This window comes from Arachis ipaensis, chromosome B10 (assembly GCF_000816755.2).
Source record: "Arachis ipaensis cultivar K30076 chromosome B10, Araip1.1, whole genome shotgun sequence".
NCBI classification, from domain to species: domain Eukaryota; kingdom Viridiplantae; phylum Streptophyta; class Magnoliopsida; order Fabales; family Fabaceae; genus Arachis; species Arachis ipaensis.
The window spans coordinates 134,458,342-134,471,851 of NC_029794.2; the positions used below are offsets into that span (position 1 = coordinate 134,458,342).

Consider the following 13,510-nt stretch of genomic DNA (forward strand, 5'->3'; position numbering starts at 1 on the left):
GAGTATATCAAAAATAAACTTTAATAATAACTGAATTTTGCCGTTCAATAAAAGAATCTATTTTATTTTTAATTAACAAAACCAATTGGTGTTTTTCTATATTGCAACTGGACCACTTTCCAAAAATATTTTTTTTGATTGAACAAGTAAATACATTGTAAGAAGTAGTAGCCACTAGCCAGTTAGCCACCATAAAAGAATCATTTTCTCAAACCTTATATACTCCTTACATGAATTTAATTTTAATATATTGTCAATATAAAATAATTTATACGTGTATATTAAACTATATAATATTACATTAATAAAAATAAAGAAAAGTATGAGAAGCCAATAGAATATTTGTACAATGTGTACAATAGAGGTTTAGAGAGTATTAGAGATATAATCATTAGTGTTACCTGTTTCCATTAGCTGAAGTTTTTGGAATGAGTGGTATCATGACATGGTATTAGAGCTCCAGATCTAAAAGGTCAAAAGTTCGATCCTTGATGAACCTGAAAATCAGATGTTTATTTTATAACTCATATAACTATTGTACAATGGGTTATATTTTATATTAATTACGTAAATAATTATTTTAAAAAAACAAATATAATTATATTTGATACTTTAAAACATTAAAATTAAAGTCATTACTTTCTTAAAAGAATAAAATAATAAAAGAAAGAATGATTCAGAAGAAAATAAATGGAAGAAGCAGATGAAATTGGGAGAAGTAGGTCCCACACCACTTGGGTCTTCAACTTGGGACCCAATCCAATGAACCACTCTCACCACCACCTCTTATAAATCCTTCTACCAATTCCTCTTTCCACCGCCATACTTCTTTTTCATTCCATTTTCCACTTCATTTTACCATTCTACCCCTCTCCGCAGCCGCCACCACCACCACAATCGCCGACGCTGGCGCAGCCTGTAACATGATCGTAGAGATAATCCACAATACAGAAACAACAAGATCAAGAACAGAATCAACATCAACATCAAGAATTCGAAGAAGAAGAAGAACAAGAACGAGAACGAGAAGAATAGTGACTTCACTGGCATGGTGCGTTGTTACAGCTTAGGGTACATTCTGATCCTGGTGGTTCTGGCGACGTCGATGGTGGTTCTTCCGCTGATGCTGCCGCCGCTACCGCCGCCGCCGCTCGTCCTCCTCTTCTTTCCGGTCGGCATCATGGCCGCCCTCATGTTGCTCGCCTTCTCGCCTTCCGATCAGCAACAAGTCGCACGAAACGTCGTCGTTTACGCATCGTAGATAGAAAAAATCAAAATTAGGGCATAAAATCGAAATCGAGATCGAAAATATGGCAATTTCGGTTTACCACATTTTAGGTTTCTGGAATGTTCGGATCGGTTTTCTTCTGGAAATTCGGGTCCTTCCTTCAAGCCAAGCTTTCTAATTTCGATTGGATTGCTTTGTTTTTTTGCTATTAGTTTTTTTTTTTTTTAATTTTTTCCTTTTTTAGTTACGTGTGTTTATATAAAAGGAATTAATGTACAAGCACGGAAAAGAAAAGAAACAAATTAGAAAGGAAAGGAAAGATTCATTGTATTTGTGGCATTCGTAAACTTTTTTTTGTTTGTTTAGGACGTTTTACTTTGTAGACGAGTAATTTGAATTAATATTTGGCTAATTATCTTAATTAATTAAACAGTCCATTTACCCATAAGTCTTTATAGTTTATACTGATATTTTGCTATAAATGTACAATGTTTTTTTTAATGTATTTTTTTTATATTTTTCTTTTTTTAGTTAAATGAATATATATATATATTCAAAATTTTGTTACAAATACATAAAAATATTATTTTTAATGCTGTATTTTTTTATTTTTTTATTTTTTAGTTAAATGAATGTAGGTTCATTCTCTTCTTAATAATTTTGCAGCATTATGTGTTTTTTCTTTTTTTGTTTGATTTTTTTATTAAGAGAGTAAAATAAAAAGAATAAAATGAACAAAAAAAAGAAGATGAACAAAAAAGAAGGAGATGATAATGATGAAAAAAGAGAAGGAAGAGAAGTTTTGAGTTAAGCAAAATTTATCAAGAAATAACATTGAAGTTTTTTAATCGTTACACAGAAGCTTTTTAATTTTGACATCAAAATTTTTAATTGTGACACAGTTTTAATAGGGTTATCATTAAGTAATTTTAGGGCATCGAGGATTATCAGTAAGTAATTTTGGTGCATTCTAGATTTAATTTCAGTGCATTCTAGATCTAAATAAGGTGCATTTTTTGTTTGAGTTTGTTTTCGGAATGCCCCTCAATTAACTTTGAAATTAGAATAAAAATACACCGAAATTTTTTAACAAAAATACATAATTTTTTTAGTTTTTACAAAGAAATTTTGCTACTAATACACAAAAATATTTTTTTAATGCTGTATTTTTTTTCTTTTTTTCCTTATTTCTTTATTTCTTTTAGTTGAATGAATGTAGGTTCATGCTCTTCTAAGTAATTTTGCAGCATTATGTGTTTTTCTTCTTCTTTGTTTGATTTTTTTTATTCTTGTTAAAAGAGTAAAACAAGAAAAAACTTAAGAAGGTAAAACAAGAAGGAAAAAATGAATAAAAAAAAGAAGATGATGATAATGATGAAAAAGAAGAAGTAGCAGCACAAGATGAGGAGGAGGAAGATGAAGAGTTTTGAATTATACAAAACTTATCAGAATAAAAATATACCTAAATTTTTTAACAATAACACATAAATTTCTTAGTTTTTACGCTGAAATTTGACTACAAACCCCAATTAACTTAGAAAATGCACTAAACTTACTTAATGATTGCGACACACAAACTCAGTTTGAAAACAACACACAAAAATAACTTAATTATCAATAAAAACACATCCAAATTAATTTTGGATCAAGCAACATCATCAATATGACAAATTCTACGATAACGATAACAATAACGACGATAACGATAACGACAATGCGTATAAAAAGAAGACAGCGATGACTGATGATAAAGATGATGGAAGAGAAGGAGAAGAAGCAATTCCAATAAAAAAGGAAGAGGAAGAGGCGGTGTTAGTGACGACGATAACAAAAGAAAAAAATAACGAAAAAAAAAAGAGAAGAAAAAGAAAAAGAAAAAAAACGTGCAACAAGGAGCGCAAAAAAAAATATACACAAATAAATATAAATGACTTAATTGTACTTGTTTAATTAAATAACTTATATGTAAAAATTAATTCTCAATTAAAATACAACACCAACTTAAAATTTGGGACCATAACCGCCAAATTGATGTCAAACATATATAAATAAATGAACTTTTATTTTTTCGTTAAAAAATAATTTTTATACATTTTAGAATTAAAATATTTAAAATATTTTTATTTTAATAAATAATTATATATATTATTTTTAAATTTATTTTAAATATATATTATAAATAAAATTAAATATTTTAATATATGATAATATTTAAATATATCAAAATATATTAATATTTTTTTTATTAAGACATAATTAAATATCGAAAAAATACGTATCGAACATTGTGAATGAATGTGGTAGATTTTGTAGTTGCCATTTGCCAATTTGCTACATTGTGCTATGGGCTTCTTTGCTGTTTTCTTTGGGAATTGCGCTTTAATTTGAGCTTCTCAATGTCTTAAAATATTTTTAATTTCCTTCTGGATCAAACTCATCGACTGAAATAAATAAATTCCTTCGCAGCCATATGAAGCAGTGTTTTCTTCTTTTTCGATAATTGTGTTTTCTTCATTCTACTACTTTTTCACACTCAAAATATTTATTTTTAAAAAATAGAGAGTAATTTGTAAATGCAATAATGTTATTTAATTCCTTAATAAAAAGTTGCGGATATTATGTTATAATAATATTAATTTTTAAAAAAACTCTGTAAATATAAAGTGTTAATAAAGCGGCGTCGTTTTTCTTACACTTAATTATTGGACTCTAACTATTCTATTTAAAGGTTTGGGCTCAGGTGCAGTCGACTTCATGTGAAGTTGATAGTTGAGAGTCGTTAGATGAAAATTTAGTCAAATCAGTCAAATCATCTAACCGCTCTCAGTGATCAACTTCATGTGAAGTTGACTACATCTGAATTTCCACCCTGTTTCATCAGAGTTCACTTCAATGAAGAGAGAATGGTCATAAAACTTGTTGCTTCTAAAGATCAAATTCGAAAAATAAGATTTAAACAACTCAAACAACTACCTGATGCTACTTTTCATGTATCTTGCAAGCAAATCTGACAATGTAAGCTTCATTCTCGCTGAAGCCTGTTTCCTTGTCTTGTGTTTTTCGTTTTATTATTTCATAGGATGTTAGAAAACCATTCTTGTCACTTGCAACTGCAACCCCAAAATATAAAAATAGAATAAAAAAGTAAGGTGAACATATGAGAAATACATGGGCTCGAATTAGTTGGAAATAATTGCATGATTTTATATTTGATAGGAATGGAGTGCACATACAAGATTGTGTTACAATGTTTTCATGTATTTGCACATCCCATGTGACACTAAAAGAACATGTCGAGCTCAAGGCTTACACAAATTTATCATACAATTTATGACATTCAAATGCTAAAAAATCATATGAATTGGTTAGCTCTTCAAATTGTGTTGTGGAGAGGTTACCGTTACACCAGACAGGATATTGCAACCCCACTTTCTTTATGGCGAATCAGCACCATCTAATGTCTCACATTTCGTTGTCAATGATGTCCCTCATCATCTGTATCGGGACCAGGCCTTCGGTTCGGATCGCATCCTTGTTCGGATCCGGACTAATGAAGAACACAGTCGGGAGCCCTCGGACCTGAAAGATATGGAGATTTAAGCGTCATTGAGAAGATGTCTTCAAAATGGAAACAAGAAAGGAACAAAAATGGACGCTTGTGTCTAAAATCTAGATCTGATGCTAATGTTTGACAAAAAAAACAGATATGTAAGATCTAACTATTTTATTGTCTTGAATAAATAAGGTAAGTACATCAAAGTCTATGATATGAACATATAAAACCGAAAATCAACTACCAAATCAGTCATATGTATAGAATACATGTTAGAATACGAATATACATTGAAAATATGTAAAACAACACATATACACACAAATACATTATAGCCGATTTGATTGCTAATTTTTAACGTATACATAACATTTTTTATATACATGTGTGTGGGTTGAAAATAGCAGATTGTGTCATTGTGATATTTCGGAATAAATTATGATTTATGAGATCAGACTGTAAATCCCAATTTATTATATTTGGATTTCACTCGAAACATCACAATCCGGTAATTTTACACAAATGGTCACATTTTGGTGATGTGAAGTTGTTTTCTTTTTAATTTAGTAGTTTATTCGAATGATGGAAAAGAGATTAATACCTGCATGTCACGTGCAAATTCATATTCATCATCTGTATCAACCTTCACAATCATCGCATTCTTCTCGTACTCAACTGCAAGCTGAAAAAATCTAAATGGTAAGTTGCTTCACATAATTAGTCCCTTTGAAATAATTAGTATTAGACAAGTTAGCTAACACCTGTATGAAATTTCAGTAAAAATAATGTAAACTTATTCTGCTTGTAAATTGGTTGCAAACTCGGGGCATGGCAGTCGGCAGAAATTACTTTCTAATTTTACTTAGAATATTATGAACAATTTTACAATCCTTTAGTTAGTACTGATATTTTCTTCAGTAAATTCTGGAGAAATTCAAGGATTGGAGCTCCAATTACAGGAAAAAGAAACAAGACTGTCCATTAAAATATTCTACATTATGCTGCTTGAGCACAACATAATCAAACTCTCCAAACTTTTTGACTGAAAGAGCCCAACTAATTTTGACTGAAAGAAACATAAGTAATATTCTATTTTATGCTGTTTGCCCACAAGTAATATCTTATCTTATAAACCTTTCTAACTTAAAACAATTATTTTCCACTAAGTTCATCCTAGCACAGTAAGAGAATAATGGTGATGGAATGAACAGCCACTGCTAAAAAATGCAGCAGCCATGATTTCAAACATATCCTTGGAAAGTTTCATGAATTCTTAATCATCCCATCTTCCCCTAACATAATAAGAAGTGATAAGATCTTTCACTCTCTTCCAAATTTTTCACTTCTGCTACCAATATAGTTTGGAACATAATGGCTCTCATCCACACAAAGAAATAATAAACATCATGATTATAACTTCAGCTGAATGAAGAAAATCCCCATCACTTAAGGAATGTGCTTGCAATAAATACACCACATTTTGTGGTTGATCAGACCGAACCACATACTCTCCAATAGAAGGAGACCCGGAACAATGCATACGAACGAGATTTCAAATTTCTTGTCACATTACATAATGATGAAATTAATAATTTCACAAAACCAAATATATTCAAATATGAAATGACAAAAGATTTGAACTATATAAAGCAAGCCATTATGCCTTCAAATAATTGACTTCAAATTTGTCAAAACCAGCTATGGCCATCTGTAAAGAACAATGCTCCTAACAATGCTCTTGCAATAAATACACTATGTTTTGTTATTGATTAGTTTAACCAAATACATCATCAAATAGAAGGAAATACCTAACACCGGGGCCAAGGAAAATGAACAAGATTACAAACTCATTGTCATATTATATAATTAACCATTTAACAATGTCTAAAAAAAACCTGTTCAAATATAAAATGGCAATAGAAGTTTGAAATATCAAAAAAACCATTTCCATTAGCCTCCAATTACCCACAATAGCCGTTACTTTCTGCAAATAATTGAGATAAATATCGATAAGAATCGAATTTTCAAGTGTGTAAACCGGTTACAAGTAGATCTTTGTTCAACACGGTGACGCCAAAGGTTCAAATGATTAAAAACTCAAAATGATAACAATCTTCTTCTATCTCTATTGTAATACATGCAATTTGCTTTCTAGAAAGTGGAAACCAACATCACATAAGCATTCAAGGATATACAAAATGAAGAAAACAAGAGTTAGTTAAGCATTTACTTCATCAACTAAACCACATATACCATTTCAAGTTCTTGAGCCATTAAGATGCAGGGTCCACACCATGTTGCATAAAAATCAATAATAAGAGGCACATTTCTTTCTCCCTTCACAAGCTCTTGAATTTCCTCTGCTGACAACTTTTTCTGCAAATCCAAAATAACAAGCAATGCCATTACTACTAGAAAATACATCAACATTTTCATAATTAGTTCAACAAAAAAAAAGAGCAAGAAAATAAAAAAATTCTTTCTTTTACATAAAAGTTACCAATAAGAAAAGATGTAAAATTTAGTTTTCAATGCTTTTATTATGCATTTTTTAAAATAAAAAAAAATTTAAAATTTCTACTAATACTAACCTTTTAACATGTGCCAGACGAGTTAAATCTCAATTTGGCCCCTGAAATTTGGCCTAATACTCAGAATGACCCCCATAATTTCGTTGGCCTCAATTAGAACCCCAAATTTACAATTGTGACTCCAGCTTGCCCCTGCGATCATTTCCGTCACCGGAATGCTGATCTAGTGCAATTGCATGACATGGTGGACACTACTTAAACGACGGTGTATTAGTTTCGCACACAAATCCTTTGGAAACCACGTAGTGTAAAGGTTTTCTCGATATTTGACAACTTATGATCGTCGTAGTGGAAAGAAAGAGAGTTTTAACCCACAAAAAACTGAAACGACGTGGTTTCCAAAGGGTTTGGGCGCGAAACTAATGCGCCGTCGTTTAAATAGTGTCCACCGTGTCATGCAATTGCATCAAATCAATATTCTGGTAACGAAGATGATCGCAGGGACAAGTTGGAGCCATAATTACAAATTTGGGGGTTCTAATTGAGGCCAACGAAATTATGGGGGTCATTCTGAGCATCGGGCTAAATTTCAGGGGCCAAATTGAGATTTAACTCGTGCCGGACAGATGATATCTAAACCCTAAAATATTTTAGGTGGAAAGAATACTCGTGAATTTCGGTATGCAGATGAAATGGAATCAGTAAGCGCGAATTAGTATGTAATATGTCACTTAATTAGCGAATTTATGTAAGTATGATTTGCACTGTAGGAAGCTAAAAAGCAAAAAAATAGAAAAAGAAAAGAAAAATCCATAACCTTAAATTTGAAAAATGTTTAATTGAAGTAATTTAAAAAAGATAAGATAATATGGGACATACCACGAGGTAATCTTCTCTGACGTATTTACCCTTGGGAGGGTTGCAGAGCAATTTTCTTGGCATGGTGGAGAGTGAGAAAGGGGAATTGGTTCTTGTTGAAAAGGTAGGGTTGTTGTTGTTGTTGCGAAGAGAAACGGAGAATGGTTTGGAATTGGAAGAGAAGAATGAAATGGGTGAGAGTGTGAGTGTGGCCACACTCTGATGGCAATGGAGAAGAACCATTTTGAGGGAAGAAGAAGAAGAAGAAGAATAGTTTGGGGTTTATGTTTCTGTTATGGGGTTTATCTCTTTTACATTTTTCAGCTCCATATTCTTTTTTATTTTTAGATTTTTTTTTCCCTGGAAGAAAGGAAACATGTAATGAGTCAAATTAAGGACAATAAAAATGTTTTTTTTAACTAATTTATTGGTCAATTCATCAGTTCATTTGTTTACCTCATTGTTGGAGGTTCAAATTTGGTTTCGTACATGTAATAATTTAAAGACAAACTCTTAAATAAAGTTGACTTGATAATAAAAAAAATATTTATAAAAAATATTGAAAACCTTTAATCGTTTATTTTTCAATAAACTTCTTTATTACTTAACAAATTTCTTACGCAAAATATTTTGACCATTTTTTTAACCAAATAATTTAATTTCATTACTCAAAGATATAAGGTACAACCTTGACTCATTGAGAGATTAAGACTAAGAAGGAGAATAAGAAAACCTGACTTTTGGCAAGAAAAATGGGTTGAATGGGTCAATGGGCTATTGGGTTAGGACATGGATTAGGTATGGGTTATAGGTTGTCTTAGGCCTTTCTTCTTAACCCGATTTAAAACTAAATTATCAGCAAGACCAAAAAAAAAAAGAAAAAAGAAATTATCAGCTATTGTATGATATAAAAGGAGCAAACATGACTCGCATACAAGTTCAAATATCAAATTACATATTTTTATTTTACCAAAAAAAAAAAAATTACATATTATTACGTATACACAGAGAAAAAAAAAATGACAAAAAGGTTTGGATCCTTTAAATTTATACACTATATTTCTATATATTTCCTGTATATAATTGATAGAAGATATGGTTAACTCTCAAGTCACAACCATGAGGTTTAAAAAAAAATATGGTTGTTTGAATTACCTAAATACCATTAATCCGTTGGACGAACACCCGAAAATTTATGTATAATAATCTTAAAAAATCAGGAATAATCAGCAGTTCTTCAACTATGATTTGATTATTATATCATACATCAATTGCAGATAACATTTTACAAAAGAAAAAATTTTCTATCTTCAAAGATTCGTGAGAAAAGAAGAGAATATGAATTGATTCGGAACATATTAAGTCAATCTATTCGACCTACGTCATAAAGAAGAATAGTTCATTACTTTTGGTGTTTTCAGATACCACAAATATACTTTCAACATAACAATAACAAAGAAGAAGTGGAAACATAAAGAAAATGACAGAAATGGAAAGGAACCAATCAAATGGATTATAGCAAGCGAAAAAGCTCCACCGTTTATTGGAATTGAGTTGAGTAAATCACCAAAGTAAAAAAATTAATTAAAAAATATGAAAATTCAGATACAGCCAACTTCACGTGAAGTCGATAATTGAGAGTCATTAAATGATTTAAATATTTGACTAAATTTTCACATAAAATTAACTGTACCTGAATTTTCACCATTAAAAAAATTAAAAAATTAACTTGAATCGATCAAATAGTTAGCTTAAATAAATATTACAAATATTAGTGATTTGAATTTATATAATAATCCATTAGCTAATAAAACTTTAAATAAAATTTAAATCTGTGATGAATTAATTTTTAGCCTCTTAAACTAAAGGATATGCATAGAAAAAAAGAGAAAAAATAAATAGATGTTTAATTTTTTAATTCAAATACATATAAGTTTCTGATTAATTGAAAATATAAAAATATTTTTGACTTTTTAAAATACGAAATATTTAGATTTCTTTATTCAAAATATATAAAGACTAATGAGTTTCTTAAAAGAACTTAAATGTCTTCCATTTTAAAAAGTCATAAACGTTTTTGTATTTTTTATTAATTAATAATGTATTTGTCTTCGAAATAAAAAGTCAAACGTATTTATTCTCTTCTCAAAAAATAAATTAAAATATCTACTATATATGATTCCTCAGCACAATGACTAAACAAGAGTCTTCATTAGAAAGCCATTAGGATTAGTGGCTATGAATCACCGAAAATACCTTTCAAAAGGCACATAAAAATAGAGCTATCACAACAAATAAAAGTGCAACCCTCTTAGTGACATGGAGAAGAGATAGTAAAGATAAAAATAATTAAAAAGTAGACCATAAAATGGAAAGGAAAACATGACAATAATGGCTATATGGTTTTAAATTGCGATGTAATTACAATAATAATTATACTTCATAAAAATATTGCAATAAAATAGTGTTTAAACATCCATAATTATAATTGCAATATGATAAAGCGGATACCAAGAATAGTGGAACAACAATTACAATGGTATTCTACAATTTATCAGAACAACATTTATTTTCTCTTATATTTACACTTGCATTAGCAATATGTAAAACTACATAAAACTATATACAAAATTATCATACTTATCATTATGATTGTGTACTACATTTTAAAAAACATAGCATTCTAAAGCATATTTAATTTTTATACACTAACCGTGTAAAGAAATTTTATAAAAACATCTAATTTATATTCAATTATTTTACATATACATCAAAATTCAACATTAAATTAGTTATTGGTATAAAATATATATTAGAAATAAATTAAACAACATATATATTTATATATAAATACACAATAATTAATTTAATAATCAACAATGCTAGTAACCAAGAAGGTACCAGCTAAAAACCAACTAAATGTCCTTGGGTGAATCCAAAAGCTCTACGTGGATGGTGCTTATGCTAGACATTAGGATGTTTCTTCTACTAAGTATCAGAATATTTTTTTTTCATACTAAATGGATATTCTTATATATTTTATAAATTTTTTTATATACTAAGAATTAGAATTGTTGGAAGCAGAGTTCCGTAATTTTATAGATATAAATAATTTTTTAAATTATATATTATTATATTATAAAAAATAACTAATTTTCAAATTCCCAACCTAAATCATAAAAGCATAGCTATTAGTTTTTGTTAGAAATGGTAGCACATTAGCCGGTAGTGGAAGGAAATAAAAGGAAGGGATGATTATAATGAATAAAAGAAAAAACTTTGTGAAATAATAATTGGATGAAAATCTCACGTGCAGTTAATTTTAAATAAAATTGATAATTAAAAACAATTAAATAATTTGACTAAATTTTTATTGAATGACTCTTATTTATTAATTTCACGACAAATACTGCAACTGAGTTCCACTTAATAATTAAGTGATGAGAAATTGAAAGGGATCAAAATAAGTGAGAAAGGGAGTGGGTGACAGAGCCACGTGAGTGACCCACCACTAGTCCACTTCCACCACCACCACCACCCCAAGGCCCAGTGGATGTCTTAGTTGGCTTCATATCAACGCTAACAGCCAAATATAATTCACAGCAAAAACCACATACACTATTACTTACTATATAACACTATTTATCATTCCTCACTATCAACCACTACCACTTCACACAAAAAAGTTAAGCCATTCACATCATTAACTTATTTGACAAACTCAACCATTTTTTTCTTATAGGAAAAAAATGTTATTTCTATACCATGAAAAATCGTCTACAAATTTGTAAATAGTGTTTTAATTTTTATTTTTCAACAAATACACACTAAATTGGTATATGAATTTATTTAATATATTGACAGAATAAAATTATACAGCTATTCAATTACATTCATTTATTGACTTGATTATTCTCTTAAAATATTTACTTTCATTAATTTATTTCATTTTCTTTTAAGTTAAATACTTTTTTTTTTTCTTCTTCTTCTTTCTTTTTCCATCATCCTTTTTTTTACTCTCTCTTTCTGTCTCTCACTTTCTAATGTTAGTGGATGCCTTCTTTCAAGAACTGGTGAACTCGTTGCAGCAAGAAGGGTTAAAAATTTTATAGTTCATGGGTGGTTATGAGATATGGAGGACAAAGACGAGGACAGTAATAACAACAAAAGTAACAACCAACATCATCATAACCACCCAAAAGAAGAGCCACTAATAACAAGAAAACACAATACTATTGGAGGTGGTAGCGGCAGCGGTAGCGGCGGCGACAGATTAAAGAGAGACGAGTGGAGTGAAGGAGCGGTTTCCACCCTTCTAGAAGCATACGAATCAAAATGGGTTCTTAGAAACAGAGCAAAGCTCAAAGGCCATGACTGGGAAGACGTTGCAAGACACGTGTCATCAAGAGCCAACTCTACAAAATCGCCCAAGACACAAACGCAGTGCAAGAACAAGATCGAGTCTATGAAGAAACGCTACAGATCAGAGTCTGCTACCGCTGATGCTTCATCTTGGCCGTTATATTCACGCCTTGATCTTCTCTTGCGTGGGACGGGGCCTGTGCCCACGTCTTCCACACTCGCAGCTTCGCCACTGCCACTCTCACCAACACTGCAGGCAGTGCCAGTGACGGTGACAGTAGCTGCTGCTGCAGCAACTGGTTCTCATCAGTCGCTGCACTTTAGCAATAACCAACAACCTTTGATGTTGTTGGAGCAGCCGCCGTCGTCACAAGTTCTCCATCAACCACCGCTACCTCCTGGTGCTGCTGCTCCTCCACCTCCTGCCACCACTGCGCAAAACTCGCATGGATCCAATGGCGTTGAGAGAGTAATAACCAAGGTATTGATTTTTTGTTTAATTAAAACTTTTTCATCTTGGAAATTATTGACTTAATTTTGATTTTTTTTTTATGAATTTTTTTGAACAATATAAATAACCACCAATCAAATAAATACACACTACACTTCTAAATTATCCGACTAAATTTTAGTATTAGAATAACAGTCCGCACACATAGTAAAATGAACATCTGATATATCCATTGTTCACATTGTTTAGTATTTTTATTATTTACCTATATATTTTTTTTAATACTACCTCTTTCAATTTTTTTTATAATGTTAGTTATTTATATATATCTAAATTGATCCTTTGAAACCAACTTAAAATTGAATAGAGGTAATAAATTATGCATAAAAAAGTGGGAAATTAATTTAAGCGTAAATAGTTATATCATTTCTCTCTTTTTTAGGGACATATTTTCTTTAATTTTAACCATTTTGAGGTGTTATTTATGCATAATTAGTTAAAGACTATATTTTAGGCTCATTATTTTG

At 30.2% G+C, this 13,510-nt stretch overlaps 2 protein-coding genes and 1 long non-coding RNA gene across 3 annotated transcripts in view; 1 reads left to right on the forward strand and 2 right to left on the reverse strand.

Moving 5' to 3' along the window:
• LOC110267700 lies at positions 373-1,675 on the reverse strand. The gene is made up of 2 exons (XR_002355583.1): positions 732-1,675; positions 373-497 (listed from the first exon to the last, which is right to left on the reverse strand). It is a non-coding gene; the product is annotated as an uncharacterized LOC110267700 (long non-coding RNA).
• LOC107624312 (thioredoxin-like protein CITRX, chloroplastic) lies at positions 4,389-8,533 on the reverse strand. The gene is made up of 4 exons (XM_016326808.2): positions 8,192-8,533; positions 7,035-7,157; positions 5,383-5,463; positions 4,389-4,807 (listed from the first exon to the last, which is right to left on the reverse strand). Exons 1-4 carry the CDS (start codon positions 8,411-8,413, stop codon positions 4,691-4,693), a joined length of 543 nt encoding a protein of 180 aa, XP_016182294.1. The 5' UTR covers positions 8,414-8,533; the 3' UTR covers positions 4,389-4,690.
• LOC107623872 (trihelix transcription factor ASIL2) overlaps positions 12,149-13,510 on the forward strand; it is a 3,631-nt gene continuing 2,269 nt past the window's right edge. The window contains exon 1 of the mRNA XM_016326267.2: positions 12,149-13,013. Coding sequence (XP_016181753.1) covers positions 12,303-13,013 — 711 coding nt within the window. The 5' untranslated portion in view covers positions 12,149-12,302. The remainder of the gene's footprint in view (positions 13,014-13,510) is intronic.